This window comes from Festucalex cinctus, chromosome 14 (genome assembly GCF_051991245.1).
Source record: "Festucalex cinctus isolate MCC-2025b chromosome 14, RoL_Fcin_1.0, whole genome shotgun sequence".
NCBI lineage: Eukaryota > Metazoa > Chordata > Actinopteri > Syngnathiformes > Syngnathidae > Festucalex > Festucalex cinctus.
In genome coordinates, this window is record NC_135424.1 from 1,077,914 (window position 1) to 1,092,790 (window position 14,877).

General features: G+C 37.7%; 2 protein-coding genes and 1 long non-coding RNA gene across 11 annotated transcripts in view; 1 reads left to right on the forward strand and 2 right to left on the reverse strand.

Moving 5' to 3' along the window:
• The window catches only part of LOC144000857 (ubiquitin carboxyl-terminal hydrolase 54-like), a 28,336-nt gene extending 20,214 nt beyond the window's left edge, over positions 1–8,122 (reverse strand). For 3 of the 9 annotated variants that reach the window (XM_077494559.1, XM_077494560.1, XM_077494551.1), the window contains exon 1: positions 3,009–3,169. The gene's annotated coding sequence lies outside the window, so the exon portion shown is untranslated. Of the gene's footprint in view, positions 1–498; positions 794–2,305; positions 2,848–3,008; positions 3,170–4,235; positions 4,575–6,218; positions 6,289–7,190; positions 7,381–7,997 lie in introns of those variants that run through there. The other 6 variants (XM_077494552.1, XM_077494554.1, XM_077494553.1 and 3 more) reach the window with 6 other exon arrangements.
• Positions 2,974–9,956, forward strand: LOC144000864 (uncharacterized). The gene is made up of 2 exons (XR_013278297.1): positions 2,974–9,546; positions 9,629–9,956. It is a non-coding gene; the product is annotated as an uncharacterized LOC144000864 (long non-coding RNA).
• Positions 8,617–12,024, reverse strand: prorsd1 (prolyl-tRNA synthetase domain containing 1). The gene is made up of 4 exons (XM_077494568.1): positions 11,791–12,024; positions 10,859–10,984; positions 10,649–10,738; positions 8,617–9,515 (listed from the first exon to the last, which is right to left on the reverse strand). Exons 1-4 carry the CDS (start codon positions 11,869–11,871, stop codon positions 9,303–9,305), a joined length of 510 nt encoding a protein of 169 aa, XP_077350694.1. The 5' UTR covers positions 11,872–12,024; the 3' UTR covers positions 8,617–9,302.
• Positions 12,025–14,877: the final 2,853 nt, after the last annotated feature.

Consider the following 14,877-nt stretch of genomic DNA (forward strand, 5'->3'; position numbering starts at 1 on the left):
AAGCTGAAAAAAAAAAAAAACTAAACAGGGCGGTAAATGAATTACAAATCTTATTTGTTCAGTGACCAAGCTTGTGACTCAATTGAGTTAAACAATAAATCCAATTAATTTCCCCCCTATTGAAATGATTAGGAAACGCCAAATGTTGGAGGACGGCCGCTTGATATGGAGGACCAAAACTGCCAAAATTCAAAAAGACGAAATCAATCAATCAATCAATAAATGGCTAAATAAATAAATGACTAAAAGTGAAGGAAAAAAAACAGAAATAAATATAATTAGAAAATTAAATACAAATGTATTTATTTATGTATATATATGTTTTTTTTCTTTTTATTTCCATTTATATTTATTTTTTGGTATATAATTTTCGATTTTTTTTTTTTTTTACATCTGTTTTTATTTTCACTTTTAATCATTTTTTATTTCTTTATTTGGAGTCATTTTATTTTGAATTTTGGTCCTCCATAGCTTGAGTACTTGACGCCCCTTGCACACCTGGTTTGCTGCGACAACCAATAGGAGAGCTTGCATTTCTCCAGCTGGTTCCAGGTTCATTTCCTCTCCCTCGCCCTTTCTTGCCAGCTGAGGCTAATCTGGCACCAAACGGGTTATGTAAGAAAGCACGAGCGCACACACGCTGTAATCGCCTCCCGATTGGCCAAGCGGGCCGAGCGCCACCCTCTCGCGGCCGTCTGGCGTGGACTGGGAACGCTGGGATGCAGCCAAGCCTGGCCTCAGACAGACAGACAGACAAATGTTGCGGACAACAAACACTTCACTTGCTGCTGACTCACCTCCAACCAGGCTGTCTATTGTTTGTTAATGTGCTGGTGTTTACCGGCGACAGTGAAGGCATCACAGAAAGCGACTATTCGACCAAAAGAACAACAAAAGGATTCATTGAGCAATCTTGTCAATTATTTTGTCCATTAATCAATAAATTGGAAGGACGTGAAAAAAATGTGTGTGAGTAGCATTGTCATATTTTATTTGATGAATTTGAAATTGATTGACTTTTTGAAAATTTTCCAAAACATTTTTTTTAATTAATTTGGTTTTGAAAACTTTTTTTTTTAATTTCAAATATTGATTAAAAAATTTCGATTTTTTTTTTTTTTAATTCTTTTTGAAAATTTGAATTGACTTTTTTTTTCAATTGAAATTGATCAATTTTAAAATGTCGGAAAACAGGCAAAAGTGTACATAACGCATTGACGCTAATGTTAGCAATGCTAGCATTGGACGCTAGCGGTAAAACTTCTCCATATTCCAGACAAGAAAATGGGGAAAAAAAATGCGTGAGTAGCGTCGATGTCATATTTGTCCTTGTCGAGCCTGCGAGGCGGCGATGAGGGACTCGGCGGCAGCGAGGACAGAAATAAGAGGGATTAGAATATTTTTTCAGGAATTTTTCATAAGCTGGTTTTCCCCAGGACTTCTTCAAAGTGTGCCTCCATTTTCCCTCTCTTGCAAGAATCTGTTAAGTCGACGCTGACCTGGTTGGCAGCCGTCGGTTCTTGGGGGGAGCATTTGGGGGACTAAATGACTAAAAAGGCCAACTTGTGAACATCCGCGCCGCCACCGCCGTCGACCTTCCCCAGCAGCACCAAAATAGCTCGGCGAGAACGTGGGAATGTGGAGCACTTCAATGACAACTTCAAACCGGCCAATGAGAAGGAAGAATGAAAACTTCTGCATAAGCCCCACAACTCAAAAATATTTCAAACTCATGGGGGACATTTTTGGAAAATGTTTGCATTTTTTTAACCACCTCAGGTTTGACTGGTTGAAGGTGAACTTAACGTCAATCCTTTTCATTTTCAACCTTACGTTATTAGCTGGCAGCCATTTTCTAATGTAGAAATTATTATTAATATTTTTTAACGATTACGCTCACTGTAGCGTGTACATAAAAAAAATATATAAAAATGTATATTTTTTATAATACTACTACTAATAATAATAATAATAATTAAGAATAAATAAATAAATATATATACACATGTGACTTTTACACATACAAATTTATACTTTTTTCTACAGGTACTTTTTTAACAAGTTACTTTTGCACCACATTAACCTCCGTACCTTTCCATTCAACTCCATGAGTCAAAGTGTTTTGAGTCACGAGCGTGGTGACGTCATGAATTAAACTTGTAAGTCAAGGCACGACGACGTGCCTAGTTTGGGAAACTATAACACTGCACTTAAAGTTGCAGGCAAAAGTCTGACTCCATTCATTCATTCATTCATTCATTCATTCATCCATGCATCACTTGCACATTACAACGTAGGCACTCACGTGCGCAGACGCCGAATAATCATAATCCGAACAAGTGTGTAGAAGCTGCCCATTCACAAGCGGGCCAAACTGCGCAGCGATTCTTTTTTTTTTTTTTCTAAATGCGTCACACTTTTTAAAAAATCGATTTCCCCCTCCTCATTCCTCGCGTGTGTGCGGGCACACAATGGCCAGCCAATAAATGGGGGGAGACGAAGGCACAATCCACCGGGGAAAAGGGGGCCGATCAACGTATTCTCATGCGAACACCAAAAACGAGCACGTCCAAACGGTTTTTGTTTTTTGTTTCCTGTCCTACTCGAGTCCACGTGAACGAGGCGACGGCGAAAACGGCGATTTTTGTCAAGCGAATCCGGCACGGGGCTGCCTTGCCTGCCTGCCTCACTATTAGCATGACATCACTTCCAGCAAACTTCACCGACAGGCGAGCGGACGGACGGACAACGGCGGCGGCCCGGCCGCCACGTTCGTCCACTTGTCGCCGACTACTGTCGCTCGAGTGCGGGGGGAGAAACGTTGGCTGGCTGGCCGGTCGGTCGGTCGTGCTATCGCTAACGTCACTAAATGAGACTTAACGGTCGCCCCGTTCAAACGTCCGGGTGCGGGGGGGTGGAACGGGGGTGGGGGGGCTTGTCTACGGTTCTTCGTCCGGTCCCGGTTGACGACGACAGCGGCGGCGGCGGCGGCGGCGGCGGCGGCTCACCTGACGCAGCAGTCCGGGGAAGAGAAAGGGGAAGTCGGCTGGTTCGTTCTGCGGATGCCGGTCGGGACGTTCATGCCTGATGTGTGTGTGAAGACAGGACGACGAAGACCAGGAAGGAGGGGGCGGGGCTACTACCTGCGGCTCGGGCACGCCAGAGAGCGAGCACGAGCACGCCGGGACGACGTAAGAGTGTGTGAACATGTGTGTGTGTTTACTTTTTTTTTGTCCTATATGTCGTCATTGTACTTTCATTTCTTTTGTTTTTTTTTTTTACTGAGGCGTAAACCTTGGCATGTTTTGGTTTGGGTGGTTTATTTTTGGTTTAAATATTTTGTTTCTTGTCTATGTATCTTGTCAAATGTGTTTTATTGCAGCCAGTATTTTCTTTTTTTTTTTTTTTTTTACAATTTATTTTATGAGAAATGAGAAGGGACAGAAAGAAGTCAAATTTATGTTATCTGCCCCTAATCAACGACAAGAAGAAAAAAGTACTGGCCCCAGAATTGATCCCTGGGGCACACAAGTTACATAACTGTGTTGACTGTCTACTATTGAATTCAACATATTGCATTCTAATTTTTTTAAATAACTAGTGACCCATAGATGTGCGAAACCTACCATATTTAAACAATTTATGCAATAATATTTTGTGATCTAAAGGTGTCAAATGCTTTTTGTAAATCCACAAATAGACTTACTAAGACATGTTTTTTATCCATAGCGGTGGAAATTTCTTCAGCTAACTCCATTAATGCCATAGGAGTTGAGTGGTTGTAACGAAACCCATATCATATTGGCTGTTACTTACAATTTTATACTTGTCTATAAATGTATTTAATCTTATCGCATACAACTTCATAAATAAAAGTCAAATAAAGACTTAAAAGGAGGAAAACAAAAGCTACTTTTCCCAAGCTGTTTTGCTAAGATGCTAACATATGTAGTGCATTAATGTTAGGATTTTTACGTTATGATTTACATACATTGTGATTTTTATTCTCCACACTTTTTGGCCGTGTCCGGGGGGGAGTTCATGACCAAATTATAACGTGGTAGGTAAATCTAGCTCACATTTTAAGGTGGCAAGTTTCACATTATATATAACATGACAAGTTTGATTTCACAACCAAAAGCATAACACTTCAAAAGCATTTACATAACAGCTTAAGTAATTCAAAGCCAAAGAAAAAGAACAGATAGCTTACTAAAATGACTAAAAGAACGTACATTTTGTTCCTGGCGTGGCAGTGATACGCGTCCACAGCTCCACAGTTTACATGATGTGACTCGAATGTGAGAAAATAATGGGTGAATGATTTTATCAAGTTGGATTACTGTACGTAGAAAATCAAATGTGGCAAAAATTAAGCAAAAAAAAAGTTTGCTTAATAGTACTCCAATCCACATCACATCTATGACATTTATCGATTGTACTCCATCGATCCGATGGGAAACATGCTGGGTGGGCGGCGCTGCATATCGGGGTCAGTCAAAATCATTTTCCGTCAGTGCTGAATGTTGCTCAGTTTGTCCAGGACAAAAAATAAATAAAAAAAACTCACCAGGACACCCGCTTCCCCTTTTTTGATCCCAACCTACTGCTGCTAAGCAACGAGCGTGAAGTCATAAAAGTCGCATAGACAAGCAGAGATGTCATAAAGTGTGGTGAAGACGCTCCTTTGTCCATATTTACAACTACAACAAAAAAAGCAGCCGGGGGGGGTTCAGAGGTCGCAGCACAAGTACAACAGCGATTAGCGGGAACGCCGAAGCGTGAATATGGACGCTGCCAGAAAAAAAAAAAAAAAAAGTACGCCAAATGAAGAATTATGACGCCGTTATTATTCGTGGAGGGCCTCGTTAGCGTGTTGACAAAGGGTTATTGTTGTCATCGGGTGTATTCATGCATTCATCAGCGGACTAAAACAAAACCGCACGCTTAATATTCACAAAACGGAGAATAATACTTTGGACCACAAGAGCCATTAAAAAAAATAAAGTTTTGAAAATGATCCCAAATATGAAATTTGAATGAATGGATTAAAAACGATTGATCACCTGAACTGCTTGATTTTCAATACATTTGCTGGAGTTCCACATGGCGCCATTCTAATTATGTGAATGTTGAATTGTGGGAATATAGTTATTGTGATTTTTATTCTCCACACTTTTTTTGCCGCGTAACAATTCCCACATAATACTTCCAATTTACGTTGTTCAAATTTCAACTAGCTTAAAAAAATTCACGTCCCCCCCCTAACGTCAGCTATAATTTGCAGTTCAACAAAGTGATCATCGAAAGGATAAAAGCGACACAGAGGACAAAAAGGGAGGCGCCACAACTTCCTGCTCATTAAGCTCACGTTCTTAAACAAGCATTAATGACGAACCAGTCTGTATGTATTGTGTATGTCAATGATGCTGCTTTATGAAAAGAATGATTCATCTTTTGTTTGTGGAGGACAAGCAGGTTAAACGGGGAGGCGGTATAGCTCGTCTGTTTGGAAACAGGAGGTCACACTTTTTGAGTCCCAGAGCAAAATCTAAAGCAGCCACACAGTCTGGCTGTCGAGTCATCTTCTATTCGCTTCCTTTCCAGGGGGAGATCATAGTTTTGGAATTTTTTTATTTTGGTTACTTTTTATTTTCGTTTTGAGTTTTGTTTTTCAAATTGAGTTTTAATTAGTTTTCATGGTGGTTCTATTAGGTTTTTTTTTTTATTATTATTAATTTGTTATTTAATAAATGCTTAGTTTTAGTTAGTGTCAGTATTAGTTTTAGTATTTTTATTAAAGTGTATTACATGTGCACAATATAAAAAAAAAAAAAACATGGGAGCGACGTCATCTGAAGGTGCTTTTCTATTGGCTGCTGCTAGATGACGTCGCTTCTGTGTGACACACTTTCAAACGTCTTTTTTTCTGGTTAATATCAAAATAAATCGACTTAAAATCATATTTCAAATCATCCCCAAAGGCTCGTGCATTAAATTAATTCCCAAAAACTAAAACGAAGGACATTTCTGCTATAATTATAGTTAGTTGTAGTTCGTTTTGTAAACGTAAAATGTCGTCTCAGGACTAATAAATGTAATTTTATGGCTACTAACACCACAACAGTTATCAACTGCTACTTAGACGTTTTATTCGACATGACAGGTTTGTATCGTACAAATGATGAATATTGAAAGTACATTTACTTTCAACTTACCTGTCTGACGTCGGCACAACAGCTTGCATACAGGACACGTCTGTGTGCGGCGTGCGTGTCTCTCATATGACTGCAAGAGTAAACATACATTGTGGCCATGATGTCATCCCGGAAGTGCACACACGCTCATAAAGGATAGTGACACACAAACACACACAGTGGCATAAACTTTTCAGAAGCGTATTTCCATATGTGGATACAAAATTAAGGGATTGCGGGCCAAATGTGGCCCACTATGTTATTTACTCAGTGACTCTAAATGTGGCTATTAAAAAAAAATAGAATTGCAAATGCATCAAAGCAAACAATGTAATGGTGGACAGTCAATGTCAGAGCATGTATTGACGAGCATTCCCGCTCATGGGCAGTTTTCAGTCCTCAATGATGCTAACATGCTAGCATGATTTTGGAATTGCTAACTGGAAATGTTGGCGGCCAGATTCGAACCTCAGTCAGGACTGTAAAGCAGGCATACTAACCGCTAGTTCACTGTGCTGCCCGTGTCACAATGTGTACTCTGCGAGCTTTTATGTTTATTATCAACTTAGCACGGCAAGCTGAAAGATGGAAATGGTTTCAAGTTTACACAACAAAATACAATCAGGTCCGTAAATATTGGGTTTATTTTCACATCCATTGTGGTGCTGTTAAGAGTAAAAAATATCAGAATTGTGTCTAGCTGAATATATTTACACCTTGTAAATATTATACACAATCTAAGTCTCTTATTGTAACATCCACTTTTGGTTGACACTGTCAGTAAGCTACTCATTAATTATTGTGCTTTAGGAGCTGAGAAGGAACATTATAGGAATGGAAACGATCACTTGTAACCATGGTAACCAACACCAGGCGCCATAAGGCATTAACTCTTCGTAAAACAAAACAAAACGGTCAACTTGGTCAAGCCCGTTTTTGTGAGAACAATGAGCTAATGCTACATGCTAATGACCGTTAGCAGGCTCCTCCCACCTCTTGTCAGTACTATTTTCTTGTCATCAAAAACAATCTCAAACACTGGCGTGAACCTGTCTGCTCAAAATTCATTGTTGAGAGTTAGCTTAGCACACATGCTACGTGACGTCCCAGGTGTTCTTTCACTAGCCTGTTGACTTGCTCGCATTTGTCCTTCCCTAGTGTTTGTCAATGACGTGATTCCATCGCAGCAGTCGAGACGCACAAGTGCAGCTCTTTGACACCGTCATTATATATGTGAGATATGTGCTAACAGCACACGCGCATGCGTCTAACGACGAGCTTATTTCTGGAGCGTCTCCCATGGCGACCGGTGTGGGTTTGGTCGCCACGGTGATAGGGCCACAAAAGCAATGGAAAGCAGATGGAGAATGAGAGAGACTCGAGAAGAGAAATAAACTGCGGTTGGCTCTAGCGCAAGAGTTCAAAGGTCACTATTGCCCTCGGGGCTTCATTCAGTGGTTGTGGACACTGCAGTTTAACTTTGTGTTACTTTGACTTCAATGTTTGTTGGAGGCAATCTCTCAACAAACTCATCTTATCTGGCTACGTTAGCATTAGCATTGTTCATGCTAAAAAAAAAAAAAGCCTTAATTCATTATTTAAAAAATAAAATACAGAAAAATCAATACTACTGTACATGCTGTATGCAGTAAGAATAGTCAGCAGCATTGATTGAGGGCTTTCAAAGCATTTTTAAAATCATGTTCTATTAGAAATGTTAGTAAGTTACTTTTATTTCTTTACTTTTGCTTTTGTTTGTAAATGAATGTACTTTTAATGAAATGATGTGCATTGACTTACCTTGTGTATGAATTCTGCTTTATAAATAAAGCAGCCACTGTATCAAGCAAAAAAATAAAAACTAATTACATAAGCATTATAATCAGCAGTGGATGACTACACATAAATCATATAAGCAGGATACTACAAACTTTGTATCACCATGGCGACCAATCCTGACTGACTGACTCATGTCTCTCTGCTTTACCACAATAAAAGCTTTTATTATGAAATGTTGGCTCCATTTGACTTGTTTGGGAAAATAATCAACCAAAGCTCATTTCAGTTTGTTTGTTTTTTCTATGTTAAATCTTCCAAATAAAATTCTGCTCTGTTTCTAAAAGTGAAAGAACGCCTGGGAAGCGAGCGACAGCGCGGAGCAGTTATTCATTTGCTAATTTCATCAACAATGCCACAATACATACTCATTAGTGATGCAGTTAACGGGTGTTGGGCATGCGCGTGAGATTTTAGGCGGGTTGGGGGCGGGGCACTGCGGGAACATTCCCAAGCAAGGAACGTCAAAATAAAGCTTGCAGAAAGGTTCATTCTAAAAAAAAAATATAGACAGTATTGTGAAAATGGTGAAAAAAATAGTAATTATGTTGAGAGTGAATACAGACGAGTGACACTCAAGGAGTAAAACATGTTCATTTATTCCATGAAAACTGTTGATTTGTAAATAAAACATAAAAAGTGCAATCATTAGCAAATGTTGACATTAAATGTTCAAATTTTCAAGTCATGTTTCATTTTGACAAAAGCTCCTTGGATGAAGTGGTGGGTCGTCCTCACACGAGCAGAACTTCAATTTTCATAGTTGTAGCGAATATTTTCTCGACATTTTAAACATAGAAGGGCCAAAACATCCCTAATGAAAATTAAATTGCACTAAAAAACTAGCCACCAGAGGGTGCTACAACTGCAGAAATGGAAGTCAACCTGACTTTTTTTTTAACACGTGTTTCGTTTAAATATCGTGATCATGACGACGACGATATTGTGGCAGTTTTAATATCATGATATCGCACTTATTGTTACATCCCTACAAACTACTGGGCTCTTTTTTTTTTTTTTTAAATGTAACATTAAATTCATAACATTAAATGTAAAAAAAAATTAACACATAAGGTGCGCTTTAAAATTGGCAGGCAAAAAAATGTTGGTTAAAAAGCCATTTCAATTCAAGTGATTCATCGCGATTAATCCAAATTTTGGCACCGCTGCTTCCAGTATGTGGATGTCGAGATTCAGATCGAACATTTTTTTCGGGCAGTTTGAAGCCGCTTCTCCCCGCCCAGAAGCGGAATCTTCTCGCAGTTCTTTTTACTCAAAGTCCTCCAGGACGGGTTGGTGTCCCGTGTCGTGGAGGAAGCGCAGCAGGTCTTGGGGCCTGATCCCCAAGGTGGCGCTGTTGGTCATGGGGTGGAAGTAGACCATGTGGTGGCCCCCTTCCAGCAGGTCTCGGTCCAGGACCGAGGTGACGCTGCGGTCCTTGTCGAAGAGCAGCGCCAGGGCCGTGGCGCACCCCTGACCCACCTGAACCACACGCGTCGTCAACAGAACATCCGTTTGTCTTTTTATCTTTTCATCATTTCCGATTTCATGGTGGCGTTTGCATGTTGTTGTTTTGTTGTTTTTTTGCGTTTCAGGTCGCTGAGGAGCAGAACCAATCGAGTGAAAAATCGGTTTTATCCTTGGGCGGTCAGGACACGAAACTCCTCCCACTAAAGCCCTCCCTCTGACGATTGCTGCCATTTTTCCTTCTAAGTGAAATAAGTTAAACGTCACAAATTTTACACACTGACTAAATACTATTTTTGAAATATTCTTTCACTATAATTGTACAATATATTTATGTAATAGACATATATATAATTTATTTATTTTTAATTCTGTTAATTGTATATATTTTTTCATTTATTATGTTTTTTTTTTCGTTTTGGTATGATATATACTTTATAAATGCTTATTCATTCATCCGATATGTTCGTTTTTCATTTACATTCATTTGTTTCCATTAAAAATACGTTTGTTTGTTTTTATTTATTACAGTATAGATATATTTTTTATTTATTATATATGTTTTTCATTTTGGTATGATTTTTAGTTTATTATGAATGATTTTTCATCGTCATTTATATATATATATATATATATATATATATATATTTTTTTTTTTTTTATTTAGTCATTTTTTTCATTAAAAGTATTTTTTTTTATTACAGTATTCAGCACAATATATATTTTTTTCATTTATTATGTTTTTTTCGTTTTTATATGATTTTTACTTTATGCTTTTTCATTCATCATATATGTTCTTTTTTTCATTTATAATTATTTTTTTCATTAAAAATATGATTTTTTTTAATTTATTACAGTATACTGTATACTTATGCTCTGATATTTTATGCTCTTTTTTACTAATAATTTTTATATTTGAAATGTTTTTTTTGTTTGTTTGTTTTTGATGATTTGACCACCGTTTTCAGCGATTGCCATAATTTCGTCATGCTATGTGCACGATGACAATAAAAATGATTCCGAGTCTGAATGTTTTGCAACATTGCGACCTTGAACGAACACCGACGAGAAATCAACATTTGCGCCCCTTCAAGTGGGATTACGGACTTGAGGGACAAAATATTGGCAGGATTAGCTGATTGCGTCACCTTGAGTTTGTCCAGCATGGTGGCCTCGTCCGCAAAGCGAAGGTTCCCGCTGCCCACTGACAGCTTCTTGGCCAGCTCGTTCAGGTTCACCTGCACAAGAGAGCATCAAGATTTATTTTATTTTATTTTTTTACAAATGGACGTCGATTGTGCCCTAAAGAAGTCATCATTTTGTAGTGGTTGGAAGCAGGACGACGTTCCAGGCCTCACCTGTCGGTCGTGACGCGCCGACACCAACCACAGCGTTTTCTTCTTCTTGTCTTTGAGGAAAAGGTTCTTGGTGACGGCGCCGCTCACATCCTGGAGGTGAGGCATCATCTCCTCCACCGTGAAAACCTCACAAACGCAAACAAAGAGGACAAACAAACAAAAACGAATAAGGTCAACTGACACTGTAAAATAGTGTCGTGGCGCCCCCTGCAGGAAAATGCTACCCCAAGGGGAAAAAAATGTGTCTCCAAGTGAAACGCGAATAAAAACCTCAAGTAAAGTTTGTCAACTCGTCGCAAAAGTCTTGAATGTATCTTGAATGTTGGACGCTCGAAAAGCAAAAGTGAAACATTTCAGCCTCAACGTTCACTCGCCAAAGTCCAAACCGTGGCGAGAGGCCAGATTCCATCGGAAAACGGGACGTTTTTTTAACTTCACATTCCTTGTGCGCTCAATTTCATGCACACTGCAAACTAAAATTCGGAATCTCAACTTAAATCGATCTCACAGTACGATCGGCATAACAACTGGCCAAAATAGAACATTGGTTTCCGTTTAAAGAGTGCCAACGTGGCTTGTCTTCATGAAAGAAGGCGAATGGCTAAAAGCTGAAATCATTTCATTAAAAAAAAAAAAAATACACGTAATTAATGATTTGACATCACCGAATTAATAAAGGAGTTCCCAATGAGGCATCGGTGGCCTTAAACGTTTTTTCTGGACCTGATTTTAGCTGACAATAAGGTAGGCAAATATAATGTATAAACATTTTTATTGGAGTTCCATTGCTCGGTTCTCAATCTACATGCGTTTGTTTATTTACGGAATAACGATGTAAAAAATACGATTTTGTGACTTTAGCAGTCCTCTGATGCAATAATGATTTATTATTATTATTATTGTTTTATGTATATTATTTTATTTGGTGTTACCGGCGGGTGATCCACGCAAGTCGTCTCGATATTTAAAGCCTCCAAATGTTTCTCCAATTCTGCCCGCAGCTCCCCGGACATCTTTAATAAATATACTTTTTATTACTCAAATAAATGTGTGTTTTATTTTAAAAGTGGGACCGTCGGACAACGTGCAGAAAAACAGCTGCTGCCGTCCTTTCTTCTTCGTTGCCGTCAATTCTGTTTTCGTGTGGCTGCAGCAATGCTCTTTGCCATGTACTGCCTCCTACTGGGGACCTTCTGCAAACGCTCAGTGTCTTCCTCAGCGTCACATGACCAAAATGAGACGACAGGTGAGACAAGTTCGGAATGTCAAAAAAAGAAATAAATAAAAGACATCCCGTTTTACTAAAACTTTACTGCAAGTGCATTTTTAACAATAATGTATTTTTAAAATATAATTTATTTTGATTAAAAATAAAATAATTTCCTTTTTGACTTCACTTAACCTGTTACTTAACTTACTTGTTTTTATTTATGTATTTATTTGAAAAATCATTTTTAATAGCAATGACCGTCTTTCTATATCTAGATTTCATAATATAGCATTTTTTATTATAAAATATAAACCTAAGACTATTTTTTTGTACCTTACGTAATTGTTATGTTAATACTGTAATAATAAAACTTAACATTTAGAATGTACTGTATTGTTTTATATTTAAATATTGCTGTGAAATTATTTTTAACATGTATAAACACTGAAATGGTTATTATTAACAGCATTAGAGTGGCAAGGGAGTGACAAAATTCACAAAACTTAACCAATCAAGTTCCCAAGGTCGCTCACTAGTGGAAATGGGAGTCAAGTCCAGAATTTTCATGGCAATAAGAGAAAAATACTGCTATGATTGTCCATAGGGAGCATTCAAAATAAATAAATAAATAAATAAATAAATAAATAAATAAATAAATAAATAAATAAATAAACGATATCTGTGTAGATAGGTCTGGTGCCACTGAACATTTTGAGTGGTTGAAATTGAAAAAAAAAATATTCATAAATGACTTAGTTATGACACTTCAAAGGAAAAGCCATTTTTTTGGACAAAATAACAAGAGTTTAGTTGCCAATGTGTAAAAACTGGGCATGCAAAAAAAAATCCTCTGTTTTCATGACTTATAATCTTATTCAAACCTCTAACTATGCCATATGAAATATTCAAATTAGACTTTTATTTTCTATATATATAAACAGCATAATTAGTCTTGCTAAAAGAAAACACTGCTATTATTGTCCATAGGGGCATTAAAATAAATAAATAAATAAATAAATAAACTATATATGTATAGATAGGTCTGGTGCCACTGAACATTTTGAGTGGTTGAAATGGAAAAAAAAATTCATAAATGGCTTAGTTATGACACTTCAAAGGAAAAGCCATATTTTGGACCAAATCACAAGAATTTAGTTGCCAATGTGTAAAAACTGGGCATGCAAAAAAAACAACAACAACTCTGTTTTCATGACTTATAATCTTATTCAAACCTCTAAGTATGCCATATGAAATATTCAAATTGGACTTTTATTTTCTATATATGTATTAGTCTTGCTATTAGCATAACACTGCTATTATTGTTTGTGTTTGTCGCGTTTGACGAGAACACGACGACACTTCTGGTCCGGTCTGCGAGCGCCAGTTTTTTTTTTTTACATAACCAAGCTCAAGTTCTCGTTTCACTCGTTCCACTTCCACCTGAATGGAAACACGCACGCTCACGTACGTCGACCCACTTTGGAGGGGTCGCCGGCCGGGTCTGTCGCTCGCTCGCTCGCCTTTTAACAAAATGAGCGGCTGCGGATAAATGGCGGGAGATTTGGGTCGATGGAGGCGGGTTGGGAAAAGGTCAATGCGGATGTCACTCAACAATGGACGCAACACAAGCGAGACAACAACAAAAAAATCTTTATATGAAGGCCGTTCATGGCTGAATTGAATTCCAAAGTTTATGTTGTCAGAAGTGGAGCATCAACAAACTTCTTTTTGTACAAATCGGACAAACTTAACATCGACTTTTTGCTCACACGGCGGTTATGCTACCAGCTAAAACTGAGTGACAGTAACTCATTTTCATAATAATAATGAGACACTCATTAAAAAAAATAAAAATAAATGATGAGGACCCCACAGCCAACTGGAATAATAGCTTCCATGGTTGCCTAGCAACCATGTACTCAATTTTCATGCACTTCAAAATCTGCAAATAAGAGTGCATAAATCCGTGCATAAAATAACAATAAGGTCACAAAAAATGTTCAGAAAAAAAATCACAACTTCATAGCTCAGAAATAAAATGATCTATTTTGCCCGCCTGGTATTGTGTGAATGCAAAATGGCTGCCACATCTTGGAAATTGAGATCATAAGATCCCGACGGTGTGTTGCGGCAACACAACCTTCCAGTGACGCTAAAGACAACTTCAGTGACATGTTAAAAAAATAAAAATAAATGAATAATAATTTAAAATAATAATAATCAGAATAAATATAAATATTTTAAAAGAAAAGCTCAAATGTATATGTTAATTTTCATTCATGGAAAAGGTATACAACAGGAGAGAAAAAATAGAAGAAAAAAAAAGAAAATTTCAATTTGGGACACATAATGAGAAAAACATTTTGGCATTAAAAGTGTGGGAAAATATTAATTTTGAACCCCCCGAACATTTATTATCTTTTACAACCGTCAAAATTCAAAGACTCAGTTCAGTAAAATTCATTAATTTCCAAAATGAAGTTCAATGTCCATTATGGTCCAATTATATATTTTTTTTAAAAATGACCCATACATATTTTGAAGTATTTTAACTTCATCTTGTTCTCATTTCATTGTGATGAATGGTGCGGTGCGCCCTCTATTGGCCAACCTCCGCTGGTGTCTGGTTATAATCCCGACACCTTTAGCTGGAATTACTTGAGTGCACATCACAATAATAATAATAATAATAATAATAATTTGACCTTCAGGTGTGTGCGTCTCGCAGCTGTCAATCACTCAGCGTCCTAACGTTCCTCTCCACGCGGTTACCATGGCGACCAAATAGGATACATGACGCTCATTGTCG

Coding starts and splice junctions, on each gene's coding strand:
- prorsd1 (XM_077494568.1), bottom strand. CDS start 11,871: ATGTCCGGGGAGCTGCGGGCAGAATTGGAGAAACATTTGGAGGCTTTA. Junction 10,985..11,790: donor CTTGCGTGGATCACCCGCCG/GTAACACCAAAT, acceptor TGCGTTTGTGAG/GTTTTCACGGTGGAGGAGAT. Junction 9,516..10,648: donor CCATGCTGGACAAACTCAAG/GTGACGCAATCA, acceptor CGTGTGGTTCAG/GTGGGTCAGGGGTGCGCCAC.